Raw genomic sequence first — 16430 nt, forward strand, 5'->3', positions numbered from 1 at the left:
AGTAAAGTAAGATACAGGAGGGCATTACTCACAAAATGACAAACTTCTAGCAGAAAGTTTTTACATGTATTTCATAAGAAATGCTTTTTAAAAATCAGCTTTACAGATATGAAGTTTTTTTTTTTTTTCTTTCAGTCAACAAATGCACCTTGGGTCATGTTGTATAATGAAATAAAAAAGGCAAGGCTTTTGGGAACATACCACTGTATACTGTACATTCTTCACAAAAGAAGATTAAGCCAAGATATCTGTTTAAGAGAGAACACAGAAAGAGGCATTCTCCCATTATGGTACAGGGCCAAAAGAACGGATTACATTTCAGTCAAATAAATAAAAAATTACTTCATCCCTGTGCCTCACAATATTGCACTGTTTTCTTAAAGGGGCAGTACGTAGGACATTCCTCTGTTCATTAGACTACGTGATGAAAAGAAGAAAATCCGGCAATCCGCACCTTTATGATTCAAAATACTTACCATCAAAAGTAACAGCCTGACTTACAGATTCTGTAAAGTCGAAGATGGACTTCCATCAACTTCATTCTAAGTATTTCCATCTGAAAATGATCTGGACTGACGCATTTGGAGATCACCATAAAATAAACGATATACGTCCACGTGAGCTTGCGTAAAGTGCGTGCATGTGTTAGGAGGGAGGAGGGTGAGATGGTCAATGTGGCCTGGCAGCAGTCTGAGTGTATAATACATCACAAATCAATAACTGGCAACTCAGAAGACTCGCGTACCAGGCCAAGCTGAAACAGAACCCTGGAAACAAGAAGTGCCCTGACAGTGATGGCGTTTCCACGGAGTCTTCACAGACCAGAACACTTAGGAAAGCCACCTTTAGGATACGGTGATCAGGTATTGCAGTTTCAGCTAAAAGTATCCATGGAAACCAAAGCTCTCCACATAGTGATATTAGAATAAAAAGCATATTCATTTAAATCCCATCTTCTTTTAAAGCAATGATAGTTGCTTTCAGGGAAAGAAAAATTATGTTGTACATTTAAATTCATTCGATGCAGATTTACAAAAGTTTCAATGCATTTACCTGGAGTTTTTCTCTCACTGTACACACTGGTACCACACATTTTGCACCCGGTCAGACACACAGCCACATCCACACCCACCTCCAAAATATCAATGCTGAAATTAAAAAGACATCATAAGGAAAAGCGTATCCACACCCCCCCGTTCAGAGTGATAGCGGTGTGGAGTGACGGGAGAGCATGGAGTGAAGCTGTGTGGAGGGGGTTTGCATACTTGCAGAGAGTGACTGGAGTTCACCACTTACAGTCACTGATTGTGTTACACAGAAAGATTAGCTTGTAAGCAGACAGACAGGCACTGCATGCAACAGGAAATAGGGATGGCGTGTGTGCGCGTGCACGCGCGTGTGTAAGTGCGTGCACTTCACTAAGTGAGTTAGGGAGAAAGAGAGAGAAAGCATGTGTAAATTTGTATTGAGAAGAGTGGCTGTGTGTGTGTGTGTGTGTGTGTGTGTGTGTGCACGCGCGTGTGTAAGTGCGTGCACGCGCGTGTAAGTGCGTGCACTTCACTAAGTGAGTTAGGGAGAAAGAGAGAGAAAGCATGTGTAAATTTGTATTGAGAAGAGTGGCTGTGTGTGTGTGTGTGTGTGTGTGTGTGTGTGCACGCGCGTGTGTAAGTGCGTGCACGCGCGTGTAAGTGCGTGCACTTCACTAAGTGAGTTAGGGAGAAAGAGAGAGAAAGCATGTGTAAATTTGTATTGAGAAGAGTGGCTGTGTGTGTGTGTGTGTGTGTGTGTGTGTGTGTGTGCACGCGCGTGTGTATGTGAGTGAGTGAGAGATAGAGTATGTGTGAATGAGTTTCTGTTAACTCGGGTGTGTGCGTGTGTGTGCAGGTGTGAGGGCGGAGGTTTATTTTTGCCCAGTAATGGACTGGGATATGGAGCGGGGTGGGATCATGTCCAGCAGGTACTCTCGCTGCCTGTCTGCTAAGCTGGACGACTTATGACCTCCAACAGCACCAGGGCTCAAGTAGGCAATGTTCACTCCTAGATGAGACAGAGAGACATTGATGAGAAAGAAGCAGAGAGGAAGAGAGAGAAGGTGAGACAGGCGGAGATCTACTCATAGCATTTGCATGTCCCTGTCAGTCACTGACTATGATATAATCTTTGACATGCCAAATCTACATTTACTTTGCCACCTACTTTGTCAATGAGCCTTAATTAATGCAGAACAAAGTTTGAGCAGAAGACCGCCAGCCAGCGAGGACTTCAAATTTTTCCAAGGAAGATGCACAGGACAACGCCCACGAGCATGTGCTTACCGGGGATGCTGTAGAGCTGGTGTCGGCTGTCGTGCTGCGCCCGGGCGCTGGAGGCCGAGTGTTTGCCGCTCATTCCCATAATGCCGCCAGGCAGGGTGAGCTGGGAGGCCTGGGCAAAGCTGGAGAGCACGCCGTGCGCCGACCCAGAGCCAGCAGGGGGCGCAGTACGCTGCGCGGACACTTGGGATGGAGCAGCCTGCGTCTGAGAGGCCTGCGGGCACCAATACACATGCACGTGATGCACACCAGCCTGGGGTGTCACTACGGGACGAACCTCCTCAGAAGACTGTCAAAGATGTTTTCTCTTTGCCTGCCTCCAAAGAAGGTTTTTATTCAGGGAACACATGGAGGAGGTGCATATTGATTTTACAATGACGATGAACAGTGTAGTGTGTGTGTGTGTGTGTGTGTGTGTGTGTGTGTGTGTGTGTCTACCTGTCTGATGGTGTGGTGTCTGATCATGGACTCGGCTTTGTTCACACTGGCTGCAGACACCGTGGGGCTGGTGGATAAGGCAGCCTGCTGCTGCAACCTCTGCTCAATTTCCTACGACACACACACACACACACACACACACACACACACACAGAAAGACAACAAGCAACTGTACATGAGCGGAGGAATCTTTGTGTTCTGCTCTGTAGCTGGGTCAGTTAGCTGCAGCTGCTTCCAGGTCCTCCTCTTCAGTACCTGCTCTTGCTGCAGAGCTTTCACAAAGGCGTTCTTCAGCCTGTTGGTGTGCTCGGCTTTTAGGGCCTTCTTCTGATTGGACGTCATGCATGTCTCACAGAGGATGCGCCCACCCTTCTCCTGCTTCCAGTGCGGAGTGAAGTCAGTCTTGCACTGAGCACAAGCAAAGGGTTCCATACCACCAAATGGCCCACGCAGCTTACCTACACACACACACACACACACACACACACACACACACACACACACACACACACACACACACACACACACACACACACACAAATTCAGTAGTCTGAAGGGGAAAAAGCTATTTATAAATATTAAGATGCAAAACGTATCAGCACAAGCCTAGAGAGGCTCTAGTGTTAATTTATGGATAATGTACAATACGAAATATACATAGAGCATATGGCTTTCATAAGGACCCCGATTTTAGAGGGCAAAGCTGTGTGGGGGCATTTTAATAAAAGAACGGTGGGTGCACAATATGTGACAAGAAGGTGGCTCGGCAGGCAGATGGTGCTACTGAACTACTGAACTCAAGAAGCCACCAGTGCGTAGAGCTACTCTGCTAGAAATAAAAAACAAATACCAAAGACACACAAGTTCAGGGCAGCCCAGAGCATAGCCCAGAGCGCGGCCCATGCGCGGGCTAGCCCGGGGTGCCGCCCGTTTTGAGGCTTCGGCTCTCACCCTGGCTGTCGAGGACGCTCTGCACCACCTCCTCCAAGCCAAGCAGGTAGATGAACTCGGAGTTGGCAGCGGAGGGCAGGAAGTGGAGCAGGGGCGCGGGCGGCTTGGGCAGCGGGATCTCCAGCAGCGTTTTCTCCAGCTGCTTGCGTAGCGCCAGCTTGGCTGCAGCCTGACTGCTGGCCACATCCGCCACAGAGCTGGAGCTAGCGCTGGCCAGCGGGGAGGAGCCCACCCCGGCCACGCCCACCCCGCCCGTCACCCCAGCCACACCTACCCCGCCAGCCATTCCGGCCACGCCTACTGCCTGCATGTGCGCTAAGTTCATGTACATAGAAGAGGAACTGGACCGCTGTGACACCGACACCTGCTGACTGGATGCCTGCAAAACAAACACACACACACACACACACACACACACACACACACACACACACACACACACACACACACACACGTGTTAATTGCTGTTTGAAGTGCAAAATGTCTCGCTAAGAGCAGTCAGGATAGTGTCGGATAAACAAAATAAACTGACTAGAACCCTGTAATAGGTGCCAGTGGGTTTGTATAATAACCTGTCTCTCTCACACACACACACGCACACATTCATGCATTTGCAGGCAGTACCTGCTGGTAGGCGACAGAGCTGCCGATGCTGGCCGTGGGCGTGCGCATGCTGCTTGCTTTGGCCGCCACCCTTTGGCCCTGCAGCTGCCCCGGGCTCGGGGCAACCACGCGCTGCGACATCATCATCTGGGGCACAGAGGTGCTGGCCGCGGAGCGGATCACACTCTGACCCTGCGCAGAGATAAACGCTCACTACACACACCTCGGCATCTTCGCCAGTTTTATTCCCGGCCATGAGATGGCAGTCACGGGCTGTGCATACCCGCTGATGTTTCATGAACCTTATGAAGTTGCACTCACACGGCTCCTTCACAGGCCACACGCTACACGACGCCTTTTCATCCAGAAGCCCTGCTGTACGTACTCGTGTATGTGTTGGGCGGCGAACACTGAGCTGGTTTGTGCAATGGAGTGTGTGTGTGTGTGTGTGTGTGTGTGTGTGTGTGTGTGTGTGTGCACGCACTCCTGACCTGGGCAGCACGGAGGCTTTGCGAGTCACCACTGTGGTGAGTGTGACCGGCTCTGACTGGCAGCTTGGCGCTGGCTTGGGAGGCGTGGCTGGAGGGCTGCACGGAGGAAGTACTGCTCTGCACCACGGACACCTGGCACATTTACACACGCGTCAGAGTGCCCGCCCACCTGACAAACCACTTACCATAACCTGTTCAATTCCAGTACATTTTCAAAAAGGTTTGGCAAAGGTTTGGCAATAACTCCTACACTCCAACATATAATAAATGCACAGAGTGAAGACTGCCATAAAGTTCCAGTGTTCTCATTATTTAAAATGCTCAGGTTTTGACACGTTAGATACTACTGAGCTTTTTCCTGTTACCATTAAACATTTATTACAATAAATTTATCACAGTGATAAGATTAATTTTTGATATTCCTCAATAATTTAAAAGCACAAAAGCAGAAAAAATACATTAAATCTTACAACAAGCATTTTGTGATGCTCCCTGTGTGAAAAAAAATGTCTGCATAATTTGAGCCTTTTTTGTTCTTAGCTCAAAGTATTATGTTACATTTAAATAAAATTCTGACTTAGCCCATACAGAATGCTGATTCCTGACCCATGAAGTGTGATGTACTTTTTTTTTTTTAACTGATCTAACAGGCTTCCCTACCATTCCATACTTCCACTCCACAGTCCCTCTTTCTGGAAAAGAACAACGAAGGGACACTATCTGTGTAAACAGTAGCCTGCCTCTGCCAATCAGACGCCGAGATCTGATATTACATCATTCTGCTTAGGTGGACACAGATGGTGAGACACGAGTCTGCAGCAACCATACCTGTCCAGCAGCTATACTTCATTTAAAACACGTATGGGGGACGTTCCACATAACCAAAGTAAACTTCCCAGCGTCCCGGCCTTCCAAAAATAAAGAACCTGAATTTTACTGAATACAGCACTCCCCTGATTAATAAGCTGCACATGTAAGCTGTCGTAAAAATGTTGAAAAAAGGGAACATAGAAAGAAACAGAGAGAGAGGGAGAGAGAGGAGGGAGGGAGGGAGAGACCTTGTGGGCGAGGTTCTCCTTCTGTAGCTGAGACTGTCTGAGTTTCTTCAGGAGCACAAGACGGGCCTCCTCCAGCCTCAGCTCCTCCCTCAGGGCCTTGATCACCCGCTGTCGCTCCGCTACACTCTTCCCCTGCAACACACGCACACAAACACACGTATGCGCTCCATACGCAGCCGACACGTCACCTCCCGACGCTCGGCTGTGAGCCCCTCCCCACACGCCCTCGGTACCTTGAACATGTCCAGGTTGACGGGTTTGGCCCGCTCCTCTCTGCCCGCTCCTTTAGGGCTGGACGCCTCATTGTCGGACAGGACGATCACGTCTGGAGACGGGGTGTGGCGATCTCGATCCACGACACTGACACCACAAACAGCATCTCAGGGTCAGCAGGTGGCCATGGGCAAAACCCCGGATCTTCTCACGCAAACGCTATTTGGTAGGAATGGTAGCTTGCTGCTGGCTGTTACATTAACCTCATCTGCAAGACCTCCGGAGCTTTGTTCACATTACAGGCTTTAATGTTTTGACTCGGATCCGATCTTTTTGCCTTGACTGTTCACATTCAGTGTTCGCAAGTGACGCGTCATCAGTGTAAACACACCTCTGACCTGAAATGGCCCAGATGTTCGCATTTACAATAACAATAAGGTCGTGTAAACTAACTCGAATACGTGAACAATAACATCTACAAACATCACTGAAATACTAAAAGGAATAAACTGGTGTTACAAGTGTTTGCTGAAAAGATGACATGCTGCGTTTCCTCAGATGTTTAGGATAAAGATAGAAATGGCTGTAGCTCCTTCAGCAGCTAGTCACTACTGTGGACAGATGTGCACAGGCCTTCAGCAGCTAGTCACTACTGTGGACAGATGTGCACAGGCCTTCAGCAGCTAGTCACTACTGTGGACAGATGTGCACAGACCAAGGTGAGAGGACAGGAGAGAAGTACCATGTGTTGGGACATAGTTTGCTCTGGGGTCATATAGCTATGGATCATATTCTGTATACGTCCTGCATAGGACCACATATAAGCATGTCTTAATCGTATGATTTGAAAATATACTTAGAAAAAAAAATCAGATCTCTGTGACATGTAGGCAAAAAAAACAGGTAACAGCCAAAATTGTACTGTGCTTTCCAATTTTTGCCAAATCCACCTCTTTCATTTTCCAGCACACTGGTTGACAGCTGAACATAAGAGTCTCACTGAGAGAGCAGATGCACTGGGAGACAAGTTTTTTAGAGTCGTCCAGTGACTCTGAAGCCTGCTCTCCTGCGCTCACCTCCTCTTAGCACTCATGTCCACGGGCTCGTCGCTGATGTTCTCCTTCCCGCCACGGGTCACCAGGGAGTGGGCAGTGGGCGGCGCCCTCACGCTGCCATTCAGCTTCTCCTCGTATGTGGCGTACGCCAGTGGGGTGTGGCTACCGCCGGCCATGCCCCGCAAGTCGCCTCTCAGGTCGCCTCTCAGGTCGCCCCGAAGGTCACCCCGAAGGTCGCCCCGAAGGTCGCCCAGGGCCCCAGAGCTGCCCTCCAGACTGCCCAGGTCCTTGCGCTTCAGCAGGGCCAGCATCTTGAGCCGCTCCATGGCTTCATGGCCCTCCACTTTGAGGCGCTTGGGCAGGATATCGTCCTGAGGGCGGCCACGCTCATCCACCACCTCCAGACCACGCTTCAGTAGGTTCAGTCGCAGGGCTTCCTCACTCATGCGGTCCATCCTGGAAGAGGTGAAACACCCCAAAACACACACAAAAAAAACAAAACAAAACAAAAAAATACAGCTCAAGAATTTGCCATTTGACAAAACACATGGGATTTCTGGCACAAATAATTTGTGCTAAAACTAACCTGTCACCAAATAAATTTGGAGAGCTCCATGAAACTACAAGAGACTTGACTTGATTTTATTTTGTAGTAAAATGGTGGTGTAGAATACAGATCCCCCACAATAATACCTTCTGCCTCCTAGGATAATAAAGCAATATTTCCCTATTAAGACATAAAATATGTTTTTTTTTCTTATCATTATTCTTTACTAGCAATAAAAATGTAACTAAAGAGCTTGCCGCTTTAAAAAAAACCAGAAGTTCGTTGCATCATTTACGGTAGATTCTTGTGTCTCGAGCTCGATCCATGAATTTTTAAGAACCATAAACGCTCCTAATAGATCCGCACTTGTTCTTGGGCCCCCTACTGAAAATGTACAATTAATATTGCATAAGAAACCCAACCAGGAGAAAAATCAAATTACTATGTACTGTGGAAAGACCTACAGAATGTCCTTTGCCTAAAAGCAACGTTCATATGAAGAAGGGAAACACTGTACAATGTAAGGTATAGCCAGGTTGAAGATAGATGAAGGAGACACACGTTCCTGATTAGTCGTACACAATACGGATCAGACGTAACGTTCACGTCATAGCCGCAGCCATCCCGAGCACTGCAACAGCTCTCTGCTTTACTTCCATGTGTCAGGAAAGAAAGAAAGACAGAGCGAAGAAAGCACGAAAGAAAGAAAAAGAAAATGGAAACAGTCTGCCCTTTTGCAAGGCCTACAAAACACTTCTTTCAATACACAGATCATCTGAAGCAAACGGCACATTAGACATGCTTCTCAGATATAATCGTCTTTGACTAGTTCAGAGGAATCTGGTTTTGGAGCGTTTTTCAAAATTACCGCTTTCTACATGCCGACGCGTTGAACAGAGCTGAGTGAGCAAGTCAGCAAGTGTACCTGCATCAAAGTCCAACAGCCCTAACGCTAATCTGTTAGCCTGGGCTGCCACTCCGCGGGCCTGAAACCACAGCACCCAGCCACTGTGCGGTCTGGGATTGGCTCACGGCCCTGGACCTCACAGTGCTGCCTGGCTTTCGAAGTAAACGCGTGCATTAGAATGAAATGACGAAGACGAAGGCGAAGACGAAGCAGATGGAGGAATAATTCAAAATCACAGGTATAATTCAAAATCTTCTGGTATCTCTGTCACTACTGCTTGTGTACTGGCACTGATAGTTGGGGTACTTATGGAGATCTAGCGGTTTTATTGCTGCAAGCCTACTGCTTCCCTCCGTCTGAGACGGGAGCGAGAGAAGTACTCCTGTGATGCTGGTTAAAAAGAAAAACCTGTGGAGGTAAAACCATCGAACGTATCAATCAGTGCGGCTATATGACACAACGGAGCAGTAGCCAGCCAAACCTTCGCAAAAAGTAACCAATCGGAGTGTGCCTTGTTATTTGAGCATGATGCATTCATTGTCAAAAGTGACACCCTCTCCAAAGAGTCCTCCCTCGTTTTCTTTTCAAATACATAATCGCTGCTTCTCTCATATTCTCTCTCTCCCCCAATCAGCTTCCTACTTTCTTTATACATGCACAGGCCATAGTTGCACACACAGACACAACCGCATGGATATGCGCGCGCACACACACACACACACACACACACACTCCCTCTATACACGCACAGCGCTGGGCGCTCTGCCAGTCAACAGTCCTCACACGCCTCCAGCAGCTCTGGCATCGCAGGGGAAAGGAGGTGCTAAGATGGAGGTACGGTAAACGACATGCTCAAATGCACACGCACACACACACACACACACACACACACACACACACACACACACACACACACACACACACACACACGCACACAGGCACACAGGCACACAGGCACACACCCTATACCCTCTGCATTCCTTAAGCAGATGAGTTTTTTTTCAAAGCAACCCGTCCCCCTCTCCAGACAAGCCAAACGAATGTGTTTAATACATAGCGTGTGTGTATCGGGTGCATATCTGGTGTGTGTTTGCGGAGGAGTAAGAGCAGGCGCAGGGTGTGCCGAGGTTGGCCGAGCAGGGTGAACAGTGCCTGACTCACAGTCCTCGCCACACAAAGGAACATCCACACGGAAGCCCAAGTCATGCCAGTGTGTGGGGATCCTTTGTTAGCTCAGACTTCCCCCTCCCCCCTGCGTGTACACTCGCGTACACTCACACACACACTCACACACACACACACACACACACACACACACACGCACGCACGCACAAACACTTTTGCTTTCTCACTTTCTCTGTCTCTCACAGGCACATGGATACACACAAATCCACTCTCACAATCTGACACTCATACGCGCACACACAAAAAAAGTACAGTTTTAAAATGCCAGCAGAGAGCCAGCCCGAGCTCAGTGACTGGCACACATGTGTAGCGATACCTCCTCCTGCCCCTCCCCCACACTCCTCTCTGCTCACTCTGCATCTGCCTGCCAATCAAAGAGCTCGCTCTACTGTACTGGGCAGTTCGGGCTCAGTGAACCCAGCCCCCACCCTTTCTGCTCTACACAGCTACGCAGTCTTACACACACACACACACACACGCATGCGCAACACCTCAACCAGCTATATGCCGCCATGTTTCCAAATAAGCACTTAGTTATTTGATTAAACTATTTGATTAACCTATTAGCTTCTGCTTCTGTCCAGTTTATCGAGAGGAATAAGAGGACATAATGCGAAGGCAGAAAAACATTAACTTGGCAGTAATCTTAGCTGCACCGTCTGGGATGGGTGAAAGTGTCCGAGACGTTGACGTGATTTGTTCTCCTTCTGAATTTCAAAGAAATGTTTCCAAGACTGCGAGAAAATAGTTTTATTAATACTTTTGGTCTACCAATCATTTTTATTAGGCAGTTAAAGTGTAATTAAATTTTCCCCAAAATAAATGACGAGAAAGAAAACCTTAAAAAAACAGGAATTCCGCCGACCTAAAATACTTGATAGGCAAATATGGAATATATCCACGATGGCCATAGTTTATTTGCGCTCTCATGGTCTTGGTTACTGATATCTATGCTACAATCAAAGATGCTTTTTTCCACTGGCGAATACAGAGTAATTCTCTTAGTGCAGAGGGCCAAAGCGCAAATAAATTGTATAAAGTGTTATTGTAATGCAGACAGATCTGCTGAGAGTCCACATCGCGCTCTGGCAACGTGCTGTCACAAAGGCCAGGCTAACGAGAGAGAGAGAGAGAGAGAGAGAGAGAGAGCCTTAAGGAGGGAGGGAGAGAGAGCATGTGAAGGAAATAGCAAGGAACACATACATCCCATAATAAAACCAAACACTCAGATGTGGATATCAAATCATTAGTAATAATGCAAACTCACACGCAGGGAGAAGCAGAATGAGATGAGTCTTTAATAAAGAGCACATATGTTTGTTTTTTATTGGCCATCTTCCTGCCCTGGGCTCACACCCTTAAAACACATCACAGCCCTGGTGATGCATGCCCGGTAACTCGGCCACAGGTTCGAACCCCAGGCACACCCTGCGCCGTGCCGGGCGAAACTGTGCTGGAAGATAGAAGGGGGCTGCGTCCCCTCTCCTGCGCCTCGGTGCGGGTCATCATGGCGGACCTTTACCACTGTCATATGAAGCCTCTATGAGGAGCAGGGCCTGTCCACTGTGCCGCGTGACCACGTTCAGAAGAATGCAGGCTTCAAGTGACTGCGCCGAGAGCACCAGCAAGCAAACGCATAGAAAACAAGGACTGAAGTGGGTAATTGTGACAGCGATATATTGTGAACTACAAAAGGTATAAAACACCAAGCTGAACACTCAACAAAACCGATGATCACGCGCACAAACGCACGCGGACACACACACGACGACTGGGCAGGGTATGGCAGGGCAGGGCACAGCTTAGTTCCACACTGCTCCTTTGCATCCGAAGACAAAACTAAAGAAAACACAAGCTATACACGCACAGGAGAGAACGGCTAACGTTCTTCCTCACAGCCAGAGCAGGACTCTCTTCCAAGGAGCTGCTAGCATTCCGCTGTTCCTGCAACAGCAAACGAAGAGGCAGAAACCCGCCGACGTGCTCCCAACATTTCAGCCATTCATTAACCTTTAACTCTGCTATTCAAACTCTGCAGCGCTCAGCGCCGGGCACCTTTTAAGAGCTGGCAGCCGAACGAGGAGAGGAACAACAGGGCGGGCAGCGCAGCAGGCGTTCCGTCCTACTGTACACGCAGCCGAGACAGCTCCACCAGCCTGGCCAGCGCCGGCGACCAAAAGCTTCGTTTCCAACTCACCGACGTGAGCACATCGCTGGAGAATGCATCAGTGCCAAATAATCTACAGATCTAACACCACCGATATAATGGCGTCAGGAAGGGTGGGGGGGTGGGGGGTTAAGCAAGTGGAGGAAGTGTAATCTAATGACATATTTACAATATGTGCATGAATGGCGATGAGATTAGATAACAAAAGACCAGCCACCAAACCAAACTGGAGATCTGATCAAGCCACCCACACGTAGGAAGCAGGGGCGCGGGTGCGCAGAGCCTGCCCACCAAATGGAAGATCTGGCATGAGCGCCAGAGCCGCCAACTGACAGCACTTCATCCTCATCGCCATTCACCAACCCACACACACACACACACACACACACACACACACACGCACGCCACAATACACACACACACGAGCACGAGCGCGCGCACAGCGGCAGCGGACTGCCAGCAAAGAGGACGGGCGTGCTGCTAATTTGTGCGGAGCGGATTCCAAAGCCTCTCTCTTACAGGCTGGGGGCGCAGCGCTCCCCAACCATCCTCAGCTCCCTCTCCCATCATGCTGCTTATGCATGAGAGGGCAGGCATCCTCGGAGACGAGCTCACCTGAGGGAGAGCGGGTTTCAAGCTGAGAAAGGGAACACCCTGCCAGGTCAGCCCTGGGAAAAGGGACGCTCGGGGGAGGACACAACCAGCGGGCCCGTGTCGACCCGCCACTCGGGGCGTGGCGTCCGACCGTCCGCGTCGCCGCTCGCCACTACCACACTTAAGCACAGGTCCTCATCAAACAAGGCAACAACTGCGGCCCAGGGGTTGCCATGGCAACCGGGACATCTATTTTTAGCCGGTATCACTAATCAATTTAATTTCTGCAGTAGCCCAAGGCAAACATGGATGGACGGAGGACTGGCCTTGGACAGAGGGAGCGAGGCACAGAACGAGAAAGAAAGAGAAGGAGAAAGAAGGAGAGAGAGAGAGAGAGAGAGGTTAAGCTAAATGGGAAGAAGTCCCCGAAACAAAGCGCAGCTTTTTTGTCTAAGACTGCAAATAGCAGGGAGCTGCCTGCAGATGCTTCAGAAGCCCTGAGCGTAGGCCGGGCCCTCGGCCCACAAACACACGACACCCCAACACACGGATCAACCGCCAGGCGTGGAGGTGCTGCACAAAGCAGGGTCACCCCAGGCCATGGTTCCTTGCCAATTCCAGTTACGAGGTCCCCAAAGGTGGTCCATGCATCTTTCCGGTCAATGATATATATGGCTGCTGGTGAAACCAAGCACGCGTCTCCAGCCATGTTTGTTGCAACAGCCTTGGGAAGCGTTGTCGTTCTGGCGTGCGGCGCATTAGGGAGGCCACTGCAGGCCTGGGCTCCAGAACGGGCCTCCTGTTTTCCATTAAGTGTGTGCGAGAGCGAGTGAGCGGGATTAGGACGGATCCCAGACATTGGGGGGGTGGGGGTGAGGGTCATATGATCAACTGTAAGTTTACACTTGGGGATTCTGTGACTGTATATATGTGTGTGTGTGTGTGTGTGTGTGTGTGTGTGTGTGTGTACACACATGCCCGGTGGAGGTGGAACAGCTGTATGTGTCTTGTATGAGCAAAATGATCAATTGTGGCACATTCCAATGACATGAGAGACTCTGGCTTAAGACCCAGTTAAAGTAGGCAGAGGGAGAAAAGAAGAAGAAGAGAGAGAGAGAGAGAGAGAGAGAGAGAGAGAGATCACTACTGTCACTGCACTGCTTGCGCTCCTTTAAGACCTGCCAAGTCTTTGTCTTTTCAAAACCAAAATGCCAAGTGAAAAAGACTCTGTCTAGTTCAGGTGGGACGCCTAACTGCAGGATAGTGAATTATCCTTCACAGTGGTCAGCACATCACATTTACATACTCACATGCAAAAGTCTACACACACACACAAAAACACACATTCGTGTGTGTGAAAATGGCACTTTGAGGGGCGGGAAAAAAAAGGCCTGAAGTAAACTTTGACTCTCAAGGCCTAAAGTTCTACTTGGCATCTGATTTTCACATGCATAAAATGAAACAAAAGAATGTTAAATATAATAAAGACAGCTAGAACCCGAAATGGTGTCAGGTGACTGAGTTACTTTCTTTAAAACCACTGAACAAATGTCACCATAATAGAGTTCAAGGCTTCAACTTTAAGGCTTCAAGGCGACCATCAAAAACCTTAAATACTTCATACAGGCTATAGCACTGAACATACAGGGTTATGAGGTTAGACGTATGCCGAAGTAAGTCAAAGACAGACTTGGCACAATACATCCATCAAAAGGTGCCTTTCAATAATCATTCTAAACACAAGCCAGTATAAAAATACTGTAGTTTTGCCACCTAAACTGTTTATTCTCTTTGATTTTCTGTTTTGCTTAGAGTTTAACAAGGTACCCTATTACAGACCAGACTATGTATAACATACTTTAATAACAAACCGTGTTCAACATAGTTGTCATAAGTGTCACTTTGCCAACAAGATAAGAATTCATATCTTATCTTATCTTTTTGGATAAGATTGCCAAGCTCCACTTTCCAAGTCCACCTTACAACCACTGTCAAACAGCCACACTCTTACATGCATGTCCAGCAATTTGCAACATACCAGCAGACTAATCATATTAAACGCTATACACTTCGATCCATGGTGCTGACAGACTCACACCTCATTCAGAAGAGTCATCGGGGTAAAAAATGAGTATGTATAAACTTGAAAGCATGTATAAACTCAACACAATCAAACAGTGGACCAGGTGTGTCTAAACAGCTTCAGTTGGAGTCTGAGTAAGGGCTTCTGGATCAGTTAGGTGGATAAGGATTCTTACAAATAATTCTTACAAATATACATAATGTTCTGGTTCTGCTTTCTGTTAATTTTCTTAAGAACCAATTTTTACCAAGATACACGACAACCCGCACTTGGCTGATTCAGATTCCTAGCAAAAGCAACCAGCCTGGAGATAAATGTCAGATGTAAAAGTCATCTTTTCAAGTCAGTCTATTAACTAAAGGGAGTGGGGGTCACTTGGTGCAAGTGTCTATTATTGTCAGCTCTAGCCCACCGCCAGCAAGATGATGTGCACTAAGTGTTTGGCGCTAGATGTTCATCCAAATGGCTCCGCTGACCACGAACAACTCTAAACAATTCAGACTACTGAATTCTCAGTTCCCGTGTTTCCTTTGGACTGAATGTAGCTCCACGTACAAACAACGCAAACCTACCACTGCGACAATCGGTTCGTTTAAAAAAAAAAAAAAAAAAAAAAAAAAAAAAAAAAAAAAAAAAAAACCAAGAAGAAAGAAAGAAAGAAAGAAAGAAAGAAAAGAAAGAAAAGACCGAACCGAACCGAACAACCAAACTGGGTTACTGGTCCTAAAGCCCCGTTACGATCCACGATCGACCACTTTTGGCAGTACGACTCTCACGATCCCCACCACCATCACGCAGTGATAAATAGGACATTACAAGGTAGCCATTTGCATGCTCTCGAAACAAGTTGAGGGCGAACACGTCTCCACTTACGTAAATGGCTGATGGTGTGATCCCTTTATGTTATCCCACGGCGCGAGCGCTACACCGCGAGCTCTGCCGTCCACAACTTACAGCGATATACATCGCGCGAAATCAAACTTGGCTAAAAAAAAAATAATAATTTAAATGCAAAAAAATTTTTTTTTAATAATAATAAATAAAATCGCATTAAATCGTAAATTCGCCGTACGTTCCCGTTTGAATATGTTTACAACGCCGCTACTGTACTTGCGCAGAAGGGAGAACGCATTTTTTTTAACCAATCTGGGTTAACCCCAAGAGACGCACGAAGAAACAATAAAGCAGATCTCAGCGTTACGTGGATAAAAATCATTCGACTGTCAGAAATCGCTGCTGAAACTTGCAACTGCGAAGAAAACGCATCACCTATGACACATTCCAATAAGTAGGACTGTGATGTCCATTTACTTTCACGGGATTGTTAACACCTCTATGCGATCTTTTAAGTAACTAAAAACAAATCTCACTGTATGAAACATCCAGTTTCGAGGAGCGGTTGTGCTTTGCTATATCATCAGCACGCCTTCTCTCCGTCACTCTGCAAAGATCCTTTTTTTTCTTTTTTCTTTTTTTTTTTTCTTTTTTTTTAAGCGACTTCACTTTGCACGGGCCGCGACTGCATCCTCGGTCTCACCTTCCTCGCCTTTACCCCGCAGGTTCCTCTCACTTCGGTTTCGTTTGGGGATGCTGAGACGCTGCCGTTACCTCTGGCGACTGGTCCCGGCACCGGCGAGCAACACAAAAGCTTTGATTGGGCCCCGTCGAGCGCTCGTCCCCCTCGGTGGCCGCGCAGACGGGAGAGTTATTGGTCGGTGCGGGTGTCGATGACGTACTCGTGTTACGGTTTGTTGTCGTCTCGGTCTGGAGGGGAGGGAACAAGTTGATGGTCACGGCGAGATGTGAATGGATGGTTGTGGCTATTG

At 47.9% G+C, this 16430-nt stretch overlaps 1 protein-coding gene across 4 annotated transcripts; it reads right to left on the reverse strand.

Moving 5' to 3' along the window:
- Positions 1-1616: 1616 nt before the first annotated feature.
- LOC113571198 (transcriptional repressor p66-beta-like) lies at positions 1617-16291 on the reverse strand. 4 transcript variants are annotated; one of them, XM_027000015.3, is made up of 12 exons: positions 15975-16135; positions 15478-15589; positions 7143-7577; positions 6087-6213; positions 5854-5985; positions 4796-4927; positions 4326-4496; positions 3702-4080; positions 3006-3208; positions 2751-2861; positions 2316-2526; positions 1617-2037 (listed from the first exon to the last, which is right to left on the reverse strand). In XM_027000015.3, the coding sequence occupies exons 3-12, from the start codon at positions 7574-7576 to the stop codon at positions 1901-1903; spliced, it is 2037 nt and encodes a 678-aa protein (XP_026855816.3). In that variant the 5' UTR covers position 7577; positions 15478-15589; positions 15975-16135; the 3' UTR covers positions 1617-1900. The 4 variants fall into 4 exon arrangements, with proteins under 4 accessions (XP_026855816.3, XP_081552009.1, XP_081552010.1 ...); XM_081695883.1 differs by lacking the exons at positions 15478-15589; positions 15975-16135 and adding an exon at positions 16142-16291; XM_081695884.1 differs by lacking the exon at positions 15478-15589.
- Positions 16292-16430: the final 139 nt, after the last annotated feature.

Source organism: Electrophorus electricus, chromosome 14, assembly GCF_041902795.1.
Source record: "Electrophorus electricus isolate QZ-2024a chromosome 14, ASM4190279v1, whole genome shotgun sequence".
NCBI classification, from domain to species: domain Eukaryota; kingdom Metazoa; phylum Chordata; class Actinopteri; order Gymnotiformes; family Gymnotidae; genus Electrophorus; species Electrophorus electricus.